Source organism: Panthera tigris, chromosome B1, assembly GCF_018350195.1.
Source record: "Panthera tigris isolate Pti1 chromosome B1, P.tigris_Pti1_mat1.1, whole genome shotgun sequence".
NCBI lineage: Eukaryota > Metazoa > Chordata > Mammalia > Carnivora > Felidae > Panthera > Panthera tigris.
This window is the reverse complement of record NC_056663.1, coordinates 100,902,792-100,919,622: the sequence shown is the minus strand read 5'-3', so window position 1 is coordinate 100,919,622 and position 16,831 is coordinate 100,902,792. Positions and strand designations below refer to the sequence as shown.

Here is a 16,831-nt window from a genome sequence, read left to right as displayed (position 1 = left end):
ATCTTGGATTCCTCAGCCTCCAGAACTGTGAGAAATAAGTGTTTACTTAAGTCATCAAGTCTATGGTATCTGTATTATAGCAGGCCTAATTATCTAAGAAAATACCCTTCAATACGTTTCCAACCAAATTAACACTAATTGCCCAATGAGCTGCCTTTGGTTACTTGCTTTGTTCTTTTTTAACCTACAAAACCTTTTATTAGAGGAAATTTAAGTTATATGCAAAAATAGAAGGACCAGTATAATGAACCCTATGTATCCATCACCCAGCTTCAGCAGTTATCATCACATGACCAATTGTTTTATCTGTACCTTCACTAGCTCTTTTTCCCCTCCCTGGTACTGCATTGTTTTGAAGTATATACTAGATGACATATCATTTCATCAAGTAATTTAGAAAATGATTATGTAGGGGTGCCTGGGTGGCTCAGCCTAGGTTAAGCGTCTGACTCTTGATTTCGGTTCAGGTCATGATCTCATGGTTTGTGAATTAGAACGCTGCATCCAGCTCTGCATTGACAGCTTGGAGCTTGCTTGGGATTCTCTCTCCCTCTCTCTCTGTCCCTTCCTTGGTCATTCTTTCTCTCTGTCTCTCAAAATAAATAAACTTGAAAAAATTTTAAAGAATGATCATATAAATAAATAAGTGATATGTATGTATTAGTACATATCAGATACATAAATGATTCATATGTATTGCTATGAGACCTTAAGAAAATAGTAACAGTTCCATTCTCATGCCTAAAAATTTAAAAATTCCCTTAGAAGCACAATATCCAGCTAGTTTTAAAATTCCCCCTATGTCCTTTTATTTTTTTACAAAAATTTTAAAAAATACTTGCTTTAATCAGGATTCAAACAAGGTTTACACATTGCGTTTATTCATATGTCTCTTATGTTTCTTTTAATTGAGAAATGTCCACTCCCTCTTGTAACTCATAAATGTGATTATTTTCATAGTCATGTTTACATGGTACACACTTTATGTTTTATTCTAGATTATTTTAAAACTGACAATGCTAGCATTGTTATGTTCTTATAAAAGTAACATATGCTCAACCAAGAAAAAATTCAAAATGTCAAAAGGTATATGAAAATATTTTAACTAACTCTGGGTTAATTTTCTGCTCCATGTATATTCAAGTGTATACTTTTTACATAGTAAGTATTCCCTCTGCTATTACTTTGGGCCTGAGATTAGAAGTCTTATTTAGAAATCTTTTTGTAGTTCTTAATAATAGAGAACAATTTGATGGTTAACAGAGGGGAGGGGCTTGGGGTAATGGGTGAAATAGGTGATGGGGATGAAGGTGTGTACTAGTCATGATGAGCACAGGGTGGTGGTGTATGGAAGTGTTGAATCACTATATGGTACACCTGAAACTAATATAACACTGCATTAACTAACTGGAGTAGGAATAAAAATATACATAAAATAAAATAATATTGGCAAAATCTTTTTCTAGTTCTTGGGGTAGAAGCTTAGATTTTCATAATTTTCTGCTTTTCTAGTATCAACACTTAAAGCTATAGCTTTCCCTTTAAGCATGTTGAGTTTCCATTGTCATACAATTAGAAATACTTTCTAATTTCCCTTGTGGTTTATCTGTGTGTGTTTTTTAAGAAATATATTGCTTAATCTCCAAATATTTGGGGGATTTCTAGATAACTTATTGTTACTAATTTCTAATATAATACTTTGTTTGATTTCAATCCTTTTAAATGGACTGAGACTTGTTTTATGGCCAATATGTAATTTATTCTTAGGCATATTCCTTAAAAGAATGCATATTCTGCTTGGGTGAACTGACCTTTAAGTGTCAATTTGGTGGTGTATTTGCATGGAAAAGAGTGAAGTTGGATCTTCATACTCCATATTAAAAATTAACTCAAAATGGCTCAAAACCTAAATGGATGAGATAAAACTAAATTTCTCAAGAGAAAAGCTAAGGTGTAAACCCTCATGATCTTGGATTAAGCAGTGTTTTTTTAGATATGACAATAAAAGCACAAAAAATGAAAGAACAAAATTGATAAATTTGATTTCATGAAGACTAAAAATGTTTATGCTTCAAAGGACAACATCAAGAAAGTGGAAATTCAGCCCACATGATGGGAGAAAATATTTGCAAGTCAGATATCTGATTAGGGATTTTTGTGTAGAATATATAAAGAGTTCTTACAATTCATTGATACAAAGATAACCTAATTAAAGTGAGCCTAGGATCTGAATAGACATTTCTCTAAAGGAGGTATACAAATAGTCAATGAATACTTGAAAAGATGCCTGATATTATGCCCATCAGAAAAATGCATATCAGAAATATGAGATAACACTTCATACCCAGCTAGGATGACTATAATAAGAACAGAAATAGAAAAAACAAAACAAAACAAAACCCCACAGAATTTAACAAATGTAGTCTGGATGTAGAGAAATTAGAACCCTCAATTTCTAGTGGGAATGTAAAATGGTTGCTTTGAAAATAGTCTGAATGTTCCTAAATGATTAAACATAGTCACCATATGATCCAGTAACTCGACTTCTTAGTGTATATCCAGAAGAAATGAAAATATGTCTACAAAATCTTGTTTGTGTAGCATGTTCATAACATGTTCATAGCATAGTTCAGAGTAGCCAAAAATGGGAAACAAACCAAATGTTCATCAGCTGATAGGTGGGTAAATCAAATGTGGTTCATCTATTCAATGGAATGTTATTTGGCAATAAAAACAAATGAAGTACTGATAATGGCCACGATGTGCATGAACCTTGAAAACCTTATACTAAGTGAAAGAAGCCAGTCATAGAATACCACATATTGCATGATTCCATTGATATGAAATATCCAGAATAGGCAAATCTATAGAAACAGGAAGTAGATTAATGGTAGCCTAGGGCTGAGGATGGTGGTACTGGGGACATGGTAGGTGAGCACTAATGAGTACTAAAGCGTATGGGAGGGTGAAGACGTTCTAAAATTGATTGTAATGATGGTTCCACAATTCTGTGACTATAATAAAACCATTGAATTTTATGTGCACTTTAAATGAATTGTATCATCTGTGAATTACTACATATTACAGGTTGTTAAAGAAAACAAAGAAACCAGAAGCACCCAATAGTTTAGGACAAAAGCCCTTGATATTAATATCATGGTGGCTTTGGAAAAAGAGCTTGTTAGCTGGAGGTAATTGATTTGAACAATTCAAGTCTACTAGGCAAATAAGCATAAGCTAGCTTACCATGCTGGCAGTTTATTTATTTTTTTAGCAGTTTTCAAAAGACTATGATGTTAATAGGAGAATAAAGTCTCAGGTGAATGAAAGCTACCTGATCTAAAAAAAAAAAAAAAAAAAATCAGGTCAAGTTGGTAGATGTTACTTATATATTCCATATACTTATTGATTTGTTCATTTCTTTTGTCAATTTTTGCTTCAGATATTTTCAGATTCTATTATTCTATCTACATATTTAAGATTATTATGTATTGATGTATCTTACCCTCTTAGCATCATGCAATAACCTTGTTCATCTCTATACTATTGCTTTGAAGTCCACATTGTCATATTAATATAGTCATACCAGCATTCTTACACTTAGGGTGTACATTTTATATTTTTTTCCCACATTTTTACTTTCAACTCCTGTGTCTTTGTATTTAATGTGCTTTTCTTGTAAACAGCACAGTTAAATCTTTTTTATCTTGAGAATTTTTTCTTTTAAATGTATTCATTTGCTTTTAGGTAATTATTGGTATGTTTGGGTTTAATCTGCCATCTTGGAATTTGTTTTCTAATTTCCCCCATCTGTTCTTTGTCCTTATGGTTCTCATTTCCTTTCTTCTTTTGGGTTGAGTAGATTTTTTGTATTCTAGTTTGCCTTATAGCCAGCTGCCAACTGTTTGGGTAGGTCAGGGGTTAGCCTTACTCTTGAACTCAACCCTTGGCTTTCTTTATCTTGGAAGAGCTCTTTTGATCCTGCTTTGCATTTGGTGACAGCTCAGTGCCTGTCAGAGGAATCTTCTTTAGCTTTGTCCTGCTCCCCTCTTTCAGTGGTCTGCTGCTTTGCACTCAGCAAAGGCCTAAGGTACTTTAGGAAGATTTCTCAGTCTTTCTGTTCTGTCCCAACCTTTGATATGTGGTGGTTGTCCACTAGGTGCAAGCTCTGTGAGAGAACCAGCAGGTGGATATGGAGTTGTTCTTTGATTAGAGCTCCTCAGAATTCTAATTCTTCACATCAACAGCTATTAAGAGTTAGTAAAATTTCAGCTGGTATCTCCATACTTCCCTTTTTGACAGGTTTATTCTTTCCTCTGTCAGAGATAAAAGCAGTTAGTCATTTCTGTTTTTGAGAAGGGATCATATGTATATGGAATTTAGTTAATTTGAGTTACTTTGCATTTCAGTTTTAATGGGTTTTTAAAGAAAATTTATGACTTTTATGGCTTATACAGCTTGTCGTTTTAGGCTGTATTTATTTTTAAAGTGCATGTAATTATTTGGCAGTGGAAACATTTTTTTTAGGCATCTACAATTGATACTTAATTTTTAGTGACTTACTGAGTGATAATTGCCTAGTGTGGAATAATACCCAAGGAATCTCTAAAAGGTTGATGAATCAATCAATGATGTTACTCTGGGTATTGAGTCACTGGTATTGGCCACTAGTATTGAGTCACTGTTACTGAGATTACTATCCATAATCTCCCTTATGACCATTAATACACACTTAATGATGGTGGGCTAGAGCTAGGCTATGCTTTATTGATGAGGCACCAGAAGAAAGTATAGTGATTATGCAATCTTGCCTAATGAGCATTTATGCAACCTTCTGAGCTAAAAAGAAATATAAATGCGTTCATAATTAATATGGCTTATCTAGATCACTTTAGAGTTGTATATAAGGATTTTGCTCATAATCATTAAGACAATTTTGGTTATATTTGTTAAAAATAAATCTTATTTTCTACATTTCCCTGTATTGTGAAAAAGGCTTTATTAAATTCTTTGTTTAGTTTTCATGTTTTGATTATATTCATTTTGCCTTGTATTATCTTGTAAGATTCTGCAGAACAATTTTGCCTGGTAACTGCAGGCTTACCTAATGCTGTGCTGTCTGGAATCTAATAATGACTGATACACAGAAGAGAATCACACATTAAATGTTCAACAGACTAAAAAGACATAAACTAGTGCAAATAGAATAATAAACTCCCATGCTTCTAATAACTATTGACATAGGTTAGTCAATCTTGTTTTATTTATCCTGCCCACTTTAGGGTTGTCTGGGTGGCTTAGTCACGCATCTGACTCAACTTTGGTTCTGGTCGTGATCCTAGGGTCATGGGATTGAGCCCTGCATTAGGCTCCACGCTAAGCATGGAACCTGCTTGAGATTCTCTCTCTCTCTCTCTCTCTCTCTCTCTCTCTCTCTCTCTTTCTCTGCCTCTCTCCCCCACTTACACACACATACTCTCTAAAAAATAGATGTTTATTTAAAAATAATAAAAATATCCTGCCCACTTTATAAAAAAAATGATTGGCTGCTAGAATATGTTATTTTTGGTTGCTAAAATATTTTTAAGCTAATCCCAGATGTTATGTCTTGTTTTACCTGTATGTTGCTCTGCTTGATAGAGAAAATTTTAAAACATAATTATATGACATAATAATATCTAACAAAGTGAATAATAATTCCAGAATCTTTCAAACATTGCTTTTTTATGCCATGTTTCCCTAGCTACCTGGAAATGCCTGTGAGAATTAACTTACTTTGTAATGTTATCTAAATAATATTATACTGATTTCTAAATGTTTGAATATTTACTGCTTTTTTTCTGTTGTTCTCGAGAATGTCCTAGATATGTTGAATGCAAAAATTCATTCTAACACCAGGTAAATTTTATATAAACAATGTATACTTACCCTCTTATGGTGTATACCCTCTTATGGTGACTTATAAGGCAAGTTATAAGAAGCAAAGGTGTGAGAAGGTAATAAAGAGTTAACTTGGCTTAACCAAGACTTTCCTAAACTTATTTGGCCCCAGAACCTGTTTTTTATATGTAACCTCTGTTTGCCAAAATACATTTTGGAGAATACTGTTCTGGGCAGGAGAATGCTGCCTCTGAATAGCAAAACAGAAGATGTTAACTTCATTTTTATTTGAATCAATTAGATAATTATTCTTATGGCATAATTATAATCATGTAATATCTATTTTTTTCCTACTACGATCTGCTTAATACTGATCATGCAGTATAACAGGTCACCCTCTTCAAGATCTTACATTCTGAAAATCTTTTAACACGTTGTAAAAGCAAATTAAGTATGAGCATTTTAGTTTTCCACTACATAGATATTTGCAAACTAAAATAGCTATACATCACAATCCCTCTTTCAAGAAAGATAAATGCATTGGTATTGTATTAAGGGGGAAGCTAGGGGCGCCTGGGTGGCTCCGTTGGTTAAGTGTCCTACTTTTGGTTTTGGCTCAGGTCATGATCTCACTAGTTTTGTGGGGTTTCAGCCCTATGTTGGGCTCTGTGCTAACAGCGTGGACCTGCTTGGGATTCTCTCTCTCCCTCTCTCTCTGCCCCTTCCCCACTCACATTGTCTCTCTCTCTTTCAAAAATAAATAAATATAAACAATTTTAAAAGAGGGAAGCTAGAAATAAGATGTGTAGGAAAAAACAGATGAACACAGGGGAAGGAAAAAGGGAAGATAAACATAAAGTCTTAACAAACAGGGTTCATGGAGGGGTGGTGGATGGGGGGATGGTCTGGATTGGTGATGGGCATTAAGGAGAACACTTGTTGTGATGAGCACTGGGTGTTATATGGAAGTGATGAATCACTAAAGTCTACTCCTGAAACCAATATTACACTATTTAACTAGAATTTACAGAAAAGTTTGAAACAGAAAAGAAACTCAAGGAAAAACAAACCAAAAGATAATAGTGAGCAGTTATATTTTATTTGTGAAGAATTGGTTAAAAATAACTTAAAAAGTTTAAACTTAAGGGGTACCTGGGTGGCTCAAATGGTTAAGCGCTTGACTTGGGCTCAGGTCATGATCTTGCCATTTTGTGAGTTTGAGCCCCTCATCCGCTCTCTTGCTGTCAGCACAGAGCCCACTTGGGATCCTCTGCCACCACTCCACCCCTGCCCCCCGCCCCCCGCCCCTTATGTGCGCATGTGCTCTCTCTCTCTCTTGCTCTCTCAAATAAACATTAAAAAAAAAAAAAAAAGCTTAAACTTAGGCAGTAGTGTGGAAATTTTTACAAGAGGTTTACATTTTTATGTACTTTAAAAATATGTTCACTTTTTAAAAATATGTAAGCAGTTAACAGGCCAAGTGGAGACTAATTACACATCAAAGGAAAACATTTCCCCATTCTGCCACTCTTCTCTGCTCACTGACACTAGAGTGAGAAGGGAATCTGGAAGCACTCATGCTCTAGAGCATCTGGGTCTCATCCGAGTATGATCTAATTGACACCGGTCCCCTTTCCCTCCACCTTGCCAGTCCTCCAGAGTGGATTAGCTGGTTGCTCTTGTCTTTATATTGCATAAGTGTGTAGATGGCTGTTTTTTCTGTGATGCTACAAAGGTAATTTTTCCCCCATTATTTACAGTCAAACTGCAACTTCAGGCAGAAGAGAGAGGGGTTGTGTCCATCAAAGGAGTCTGTGCAAACCGCTATCTTGCCATGAAGGAAGATGGAAGATTACTGGCTTCTGTAAGTAATGCTCTCTGTTTTTTGTAGTTTTTTTGTTCATTGGCTTTTGTTGCTTTAATTACTAGTAGTGGTATTTATTCTTCATTAAGGATTTTGCAAGTATTAAATAATTTATATTCACCCTCTAAAATACAGTATTACTGTATTTCACAGATAAAAAAACTAAAGTTCTGAGGAAGTAATAAAGTAACCATGGAAACACAGCTGCTAGGAAGTAGAGCCTGGATGGCATTTGAGGCAGTCTTGACTCGAGAGCATGAGCTCTAATTCATTGTATTTTACTGCCTTCTCTGCAAAGCTATTAAGCCACAGTTATGAAAATAAACTCATATTGTGTAGTTGTTTGAAGATCAGTGGGGTGGATATATACAATTTTGAGTATCAGTCTTTAAGTTTCGTTTTTCAGATTTCACATACAAAATGCTTGCCATATAGAATACTTGTTGATAATGTGGGCTCTTAACCTAGATACTGATAGTGGCTCTGCCATGTATTAGCTGTGTGTTCTTGAGCAAATTATTCTGAGTTTCCTTACCTGTAACATAGAGACAACAATGATCTTATCTTATAGAGTTTTTGTGAGGACTAAATTAGATAATTTACATCCAGTGCCCTATCTGGGTCATGCATAATAGATCCTCATAATATTTACTTCCTCTTCATCTTCTCATTTATATATAAACTCAGTCAGGACAATGACTTCACTCTTTTACTTTTTCTCAAAGCTAGTTATGAGTCCTAGCTCCTGGGTAATATTCTTTTCACTAATGCAGGCTCCCTGCCACCTCCACCATTGTCATTAGAACCAGGATTACATGTTTGTTGAGCAGACATAGTGTGTGGGGAATAGTGCACAGAAATAAAGCAGTATAAAAGATATAGATCCAACTCCTGTCTCATTGGGGGAATAGATGGGACACATACCTGAAAGTGTGTGTGTGTGTGTGTGTGTGTGTGTGTGTGCGCGCGCACATACATGTGTGTGTATACACAATAGTCATCATACCAGTACCAGTAGCCAGTTATAATCGCCTATAACTTTCCCCTTTACAATCGCCTATAATTATTTCCATAATTAGAATGGATCTAATATTACTGAACACTTGTGGTGTTTTACAGCATACAAATAGTTTTTGAAAATTTTTCTGAGTGAAGACCTTTGGATTTCTCAAGGACCAAAACAGACTTAGGGAGAAAATATTTCAATCATCTGAGTGATCATCTGACAAAGATATATTTATGTTGATATGTTATCAATTTGTGTGATTTTTGCAGGATAAATAACAAGTCTGGGTATAATGGCATGCACTCTCTTTGGTAGTTGAATAAACTTCAGAATTCTCTTCAAGAATAGCCAATATTTATTGAGCCAACAGTGTGCCAGATGTTATGCTAGGCAACTGGGTTATAAAGTTGAATACAAAATGGTCTGTGTCCGTACTGATTCATAATCTTGGGGAGGCAGAAGTGTAAATAAGTATTTGTAATAATGTGTAAGGGTTTTGATGTATTGTTTCTGTATCTTGTATAGATGCATAATAATATTGGAAAGGAAGTAAGAAATACTATGACATAGGAAGTAATATAGGAAAGGAAGGGCCTAAATTTGTCTAGATTGGGGAGGATGACATATAAATGGGATTTTAGATGACATGGAAGAAGGAATTCATCATGAAGTCATGGGGCAGAGGAGTGGAGATGAGAGTATAGGTACTTCCAGGGCACGGCACATGCAAAGTCAGAAAGCTTAGGAGGTGTTTCTCTAGCATTATTAGTAATTCACTACTGCTGGAGTGTAAAGTGCAAAGGAAATGTAAAGTGGAAGGGAAGAAGAGATAAGGCTGGAAAGGTGGATAGACTGCTGAAGTGCCTTATACACCATATGTTGCAAGTAGTGGAAAGCCACTTTATGAACTTGCACTTGCCGTAGGCATAATTCTTTCCACTCTTCTCCCTGGCTCCATTTCAGACTATTGTGTTATGGCACATCCCTGGATTCTTCTCCATTCTCCCCGGTGTGTGATTCTTGAGTGATTTGCTAAACATTCTCATTTTGTCACAGATAGAAGAGTACTCTGGACACATAAAATATTTTGGTTCTTAAGAGTTGTGTTACATTGATTGCTACCATTGGGAGTATGAAAAAAGACTTAAGTTATGTACTATTTTTTCCCCTAATACCTTCACATATTAATGGCATGAATACTTTCAGGGTAAGGATTTCTCACTGTTTGAAAACATTTCTTAAGGGTCTGCCTGCCCACCCCCCCCCCCCCACTTTGGAGTTAGAAAAAGTAAAAGTTTAAACTAACTATATTTAACTGGCAAAGCCTATATTTAGAGGCTGAAATTGAGTAATTCTTTAATACACAACAGATTCTTATTCCATTCCATAGCAGGATAAATTTTGTTGCCATGAACAACAGAAGCCCAGAACAAATATTAGGATTTATGATTTGTTATGTGTTCACAAATTGTAGGTTTAAAAAAACTGCAACTGCATATAGTGAAGTTAACTGTAGTTTTAAATTTAAGTCCCCAAACATCAGTGTTAGCATTGGTATAAAAAATGTGCCTGGTCATTATCTGCTAGAAAATTGCATATTGATTTCTAGATAATGCTATAGATTATGAAATCCTTAACAAGATATCGCAATATGAGAAATGTGTATAACTTATGTTGATCCATAATAGTGAAATATGAAAAAAAATTGTATTCTCTGAGGATATACATTTAATAACTGCAAAAGTAAACTACTTTTTTTTTTTTTTATACCTTTGCAATAACTTTCTTAGTTGAGGGGCCTTAACAATGAAATGAGACCCCTGTGCATAGCAAAGTAGGGAAAATAGATTTTGGAGGGCTCAATTATCCAATTATCTAGATTGACAATACATACTGATCAAATTTGTTAGAAAAATACAGTAATTGAAGAGGAATGTATGTGATTTTTAAGAGAGAAAATATTAAATGCAAAGGCTACTACCTAATGAGAATTACTGCTTTTACAAACCAATCTCATAAAATTTTACACAACTTCTATGTATATAAAAAAATTAAGGTCCAATTTGCTTTTAACTTTTCACAATTTGTATGTTTTATTTTGCTCTGAAATAATCAACATTGATACTTACATCATGTCTGTTTTTAATTCTCAGAAGTGGTGTAAGCAAAGCATTTTTGGATTCATGTTGAGCAAACTCCCTCATAAGCCAAAACTGAAAAATCAAAGTACTGTAAAGGAATAAACAATCCAAAAAACAGAGCATGGGGAAATGACCATAAAGTTCAAATCTAACATGTAGCAGTGGACCAGATTTGTGTGATTGATCAATGTATAATGGGAGATACTTCTTTTCTCATTGTATATCAAGACTTAAAGATTGTTTAAAAGACTTTAAAGCCTTAAAGATTGTTAAAGATTGGGAAGGATCTTTTTTTTTCCCAATGTTTATTTATTTATTTATTTTGAGAGGAAGAGAGAGAGAGAGAGAGAGACAGAGACAGAGACTGCGTAGGGGTGGGGTGGAGAGAAAAGGAGAGAAAATCCCAAGCAGGCTCCACACTGAGCCTGATTCGGGGCTTGATCTCACAAACCATGAGATCATGACCTGAGGTGAAATCAAGAGTCAGATGCTTAGCCAACTGAGTCACCCAGGCATCTCTAAGATTGGGAAGGATCCTAAAGATCATCTAATATAATCTTATTTTACAGATGAGGAAAGTAAGGCTTGGAAAAGTTAAGTGACTTCCTCATAAATGTAAGTTAGTTAAGAATTAAGGCAAGTCTGGAATCCAGGTTGCCTGGCCCACCAAAGACCCTCACAGATGTTGTTGGGATAGTCAAATTATTAGAGCCATCTGATTTAGTTTTCTCAGGGCCTAAATAGTCTATAAAGTTAGATGATCTTGATATATTTCAATTCTTAGTCTGAATTTCTTTGGTCTTAGCTCTCTAGTTTTAGATTCTGCAGTATCATTGTATTTTTACTGGAGGCTAACACAATTTGATTTACTCATTAAGAAAAGAAATAAACATTTAATTAATTAAATATACATCCAAGTTAGCATATAGTGCAACAATGATTTCAGTAGATTCTAGTGATTCATCCCCTATATATAACACCCAGTGCTCATCCCAACAAGTGTCTTCCTTAATGCCCCTTACCCATTTAGCCCATCTCCCCTCCCACAACCCCTCCAGCAACCAACCCTCTGTTTGTTCGCTATATTTAAGAGTCTCTTGTGTTTTGTCCCCCTCTGTTTTTATGTTATTTTTGCTTCCCTTTCCTTATGTTCATCTGTTTTGTATCTTCCCTTCAAGCCCTCGCTTCATCCACATTGGCCTCTTTGCTGCCTCTCACACATTCTAGGCATGGTCCTACTGTAGGGCTTTTGCACTAGCTATTCCTTCTGTTTGGAATGCTCTTTCTTCTCTGAGAGCTGGATGGTTAACTCTTTCAAGTTAACTTCACTTTCAAGTATTTGCTCAAATGTCAGTTTCTTAATTGCTCATACTGTGACTATGCTAATATTGCAACCTAATTTGTATTCCTCTACTCCCAATCCCTCTTACCCTACTCAGCTTTACATTTTTCCATAGGATTTATCATATTTTAACATATAATTTATTTAGTTATTGCGTGTCTCTCCAGTTGGAATTTGGCACAAAGGCAGGGATCCTTGTTCAGTTTTGTTCATTGATGTATCCCAGTGGCTGGAAGAAAAACTATGCATTAAATGAGTAAATGCACCATTTAAACTGTGTGTCTTCTATATCCCCCAATTATTCTTGAATTAAAAAAAAAAAGAAAAACTTAGCTTTATGAAAAGGGATCAGATACATAGGCAGAGTGAGTGTCCACAATCTGAAATAAGTTATGAAGAGCAGTGAGTTTTAAATAATGGGTATAAGATAATTATGTCACAAGATTGTTGTGATCTTTAAATGATACACATGGAAACAGTCAAAAGCCATGAATTAAGGGAATTCCCAGATCATTGGCCTATACAAAATAAGGGCCTCAAAGACAGGGTACAAGTTGTTATAAACCCTTAGAAACTACTTTATCCACTTCTTCTATGACATCATTTCTTTGAAGATTCCCTTTTCTTCTAAGTTTGAAAAGGTTAGCGTTAAACATTGAGAATAGGGAAAAAGCTCTGTAAATGTTTATAAATTTTGGCAAAAATTACTTTGCATTCATTTTTAACAGGGAATATTGAAATCACAGTCACCGATGATGATTTGTAAACTTAGAATGGAGAGGATTGAAAATTGTATTTACATTGGGCTGTTAAATGCCTGCTTGACTTGAGACTTGAATTTTGCCCCTACTACCCATTTTGAAAAATGTAGTTTGTTTTCAAGTATGTAATAGTTTAGTAAATTTACGTATCTGAACACTCAGCACAGAAGCTAGTTTTCCTTCCCTCCCATTTGTTTTTGTAAGGGTACAAGTAAGTTCTGTACAAAAAAACCCACAAAAACGAAAACGTGGATTCATGATGTATTATCCACTTAATCCCTGGTACTATTTCTTTTCTCTGAAATACTAGGAACTGGTTGAGAAGACAGATATTATTGCATGGTATGTATCCCAAAGGCCAAGCACTGTAGGGAGTGCCAACTTAGCAAGGTGGGACATCCTGGAAGCTGACAGAACACCAAAAAAATCAATGTCCAGAATGATGACTGAATGAGGTGGTTCAGGTCTCTGGAGAATTAGCCTGTGAAGCTCAATGATGACCTTTCATGTTATCTTTATGATTACTGTGACTTATTCTCTCATTCTTTGCTTGCTTCTTTTTCTAAAATGTGTTTATTTTGAGAGAGAGAGAGAAAATGCGTGTGAGTGGGGGAGGGGTAGAGAGAGAGGGAGAGAGAATCCCAAGCAGGCTCTGCTCAACAAGTGCAGAACCCAATGCAGGGCTTGATCTCACAAACTGTGAGTGAGATCATGACCTGGGCTGAAATCAAGAGTCAGATGCTTAACCGACTGAAATGCCCAGGATCCCCTATTTGCTTCTACTCCTGATCCTAAACCTGGAATAGGGAAAGAGGAAGATTTTTATCAGTGGCACTGGAAAATGACAAAGTGACACAGGTTGACTTCAGTTAACACAAAAAGCATAATCAACTTCAAAGGAAGAGTTAAAGTACTAGCTATATAGAATATCAGTATTATCCTAGGTGTAATCTTTATGCATAGGACAGTCCTGTGTATCACATAGCTGGGTCTTTGTGCAATGAATGCTTCTCTGTAATGCTACCTGTCACTTATTTGCATAAGAAAGACTTCAGTTGCTTTCGTAGTAATTTGTTACAAAAAATGGGCAAATCAGATTTTGTATTTCCATTTTGAAAAGTTAACAATGGTCAAAACATTAAGGCCAAGTAAATATCCAGTAAAATTCTTATCTCTAGAAGCAGATTACAAGATCTAGTACCACACCCTTACTTTAGATGACGGAAACGCCAGTTACGTGTAGATCATTTTAATTTTGGTTATTATGCCAGCTCTTTTCATTGTTCTGCTTATTGATTTATGTTTTTCTCACAGTTTGTGCCACTGTTTATCTTAGAACTAAAGAATCTGGGAAAGGATTCAAGTCTTTTGACTGTGTAGTTTTTGTAAACCTGAAGTTTCCTAGATTTGAGTATACAGAAATAAGCTGGGATCTGGTACACTCATTAATACGAAGCTTTAGGTTTATGTCATACATGTACATGTTGTATTTGTATGTGGAAATACAAATATGTATAAATTTTTATGGATTTCCATATGGGTATAATTCTTTCTTCCTAATTGTAATATAAGTAGTAAATGATTTTTCTTTAAAGTAAATCATTTGTTGACACCCCCTCAAACACACACTCCAGAGGTCAAGAACTATCATCAGTACCCTGTGAAATTGATTTTTGAACATTTACTTGAAATAATGTAGCAGCCTATTAGACTTCATTACTTGGAAAGTATTTCCAGGTCTATTTGTAAAGCTAGCTTTTCCCCCTCCCCCGCTAAAGAGTTCAATCGAAATAAAAACGGAGAGTAGTTTCCCCTCCCACAAGAAAGACACTGCCAGAAATAAATATGGTCTATGTTACTTATTCTTCATTCTCTGTTAGTGTTTTGGGAATATTAATCATATATTAATGTTCTAATACAATTTTTTGGCATTATATATACATTATATTCTATATAATAAACTATTCTTTTTATGCCTTAGAAATGTTAGCCACTAGAAAAAAATTGCTGTAATTTATGAATTGATACTGTTTCTGTGAGTAAAGTATTAATTAACAAAGCCTTCTTCTTTACGAAGGTATCTCTGGGTTACCCTTCCAGCAGTTTCAGGGGAACCCTGGTATAAGTAAAAACGACCCCTGATTAGTCACCAGCCTCTGGACTGGGAGGAATATGGATGTGCCATACATACCTAACGGGAAGCCACAGCTTTGGGTTTCACTAAGTGAAGTGTGTTCTTTGTTACTGGGTATATCCCCCTTCATGAAAGCTATGTTTATGGGATGGCTCAAGTCTGAGGCAGTGTGGTTCTGACAGCATCTGTGTGCTCTCGCTGCCTGATACCCGACCTGTCCATTGTAGGGCTGGAGAATGGTCCTTGAATTCCTCCTCTGAAGAGATGTGCCTGAAAGCTGTCCTGCTGACGTGCTGAGTTCTTGTCCTGCATCCCTCTGCAGAGCTAGATTCTGTCAGACTTTGGCCCGTTGAGTGTTGCAAACTAGTTTGTTCTGAAGCCAAGAGCACTGCTGCTGGTTGAGCAGAAGGGGCAGTGCACTCTCATAAGTGTTTCATGTGAAAGCATAATAACAACTACTCATTCTTCCTTTGTTTTTCAGAAATGTGTTACGGACGAGTGTTTCTTTTTTGAACGATTGGAATCTAATAACTACAATACTTATCGGTCAAGGAAATACTCCAGCTGGTATGTGGCACTGAAACGAACTGGGCAGTATAAACTTGGACCCAAAACAGGACCTGGGCAGAAAGCTATACTTTTTCTTCCAATGTCTGCTAAGAGCTGATCTTAATAGCAGCATCTGATCTCATTTCATATGAAAGAAGATGTTTTAGAAATTTGTTAGTGAAAGAAAAAAATGTACAGCTAGCTGCTCAGTTTGGATAAATGGTCAGATAACCTTTTATCAAATACTAAATATTTAACCATTGCCTTAGTAAAGAAAAGCAATAAAAGTTCCTAGAAAAAGTATAGACTTCCACCTTTTATATAGCATTTCTCTTTATCCAGTGAAGCTTATTTAGAGCTACACTCTTTGTCATACGTTTGCTTCATTTGGAAAGAGGCTTTTAAAAACAAATTTTCTTCATGGAAATTATACAAAATTGGAAAATTAAAGTCAGATATTAGTTAACCCCAAATGTCCACCACTTCATATAATATGGTACACATTATCCTACACGTACAATTTACTTAACATTTTTAAAAACACAAATATGGATTTAATCCATTCCTATCATAGTTCTATAATTCTCTGGCAGTTCCTTATGATACAGTTTATAGAACAAGCCTGTGTAAACTGCTGGAAGTTCTTCCACGGTGAAATCAATCTTGTCAAACCCTTCTCTGTACCCGTAGAGAAGCAGCCTAGCAACTCTGCTGGTGATGGGAGTTGTGTTTTCAGTCTTGACCAGGTCATGGAGATCCATCCACTCACACCTTAAGCATTCATGCTGGCAAAAATTTATGGTGAATGAATATGGCTTTAAGCGACAGATGATATACATATCTGACTTCCCAAAAGCTCCGGGATTGGTGTGCTGTTGCCGAATGCTCAAAAGGGACCTGAATTCTGATTTTATACCAGTCTCTTCAAAAACTTCTCGAACTGCTGTGTCTCCTATATAAAAGAAAGATGTACAAATCAGTAAGGATCACATTTTTAGAATTTTAATCATCACAGTTTTCAGATAAAGTAACGTTATCTAAAGGTTGAAAAGCAAAACTTCATCCTAAGAAAGGATTCAACATAAACTCCTTGCCTTCTGGACATCCTGAAATACCAAAGTATTTTCTTACCACTGTATATCTAAGAGGCTTTT

At 35.5% G+C, this 16,831-nt stretch overlaps 2 protein-coding genes across 6 annotated transcripts in view; one reads left to right on the top strand and one right to left on the bottom strand.

Moving 5' to 3' along the window:
- FGF2 (fibroblast growth factor 2) overlaps window positions 1-15,796 on the top strand; it is a 59,955-nt gene extending 44,159 nt beyond the window's left edge. The window contains 2 exon segments of the mRNA XM_042984759.1: window positions 7,641-7,744; window positions 15,610-15,796. Coding sequence (XP_042840693.1) covers window positions 7,641-7,744; window positions 15,610-15,795 — 290 coding nt within the window. The 3' untranslated portion in view covers window position 15,796.
- Window positions 13,690-16,831, bottom strand: part of NUDT6 (nudix hydrolase 6) — a 42,565-nt gene continuing 39,423 nt past the window's right edge. For all 5 annotated transcript variants that reach the window (XM_007087585.3, XM_007087584.3, XM_015539988.2 and 2 more), the window contains one exon: window positions 13,690-16,629. In XM_007087585.3, coding sequence (XP_007087647.1) covers window positions 16,232-16,629 — 398 coding nt within the window. In that variant the 3' untranslated portion in view covers window positions 13,690-16,231. The remainder of the gene's footprint in view (window positions 16,630-16,831) is intronic.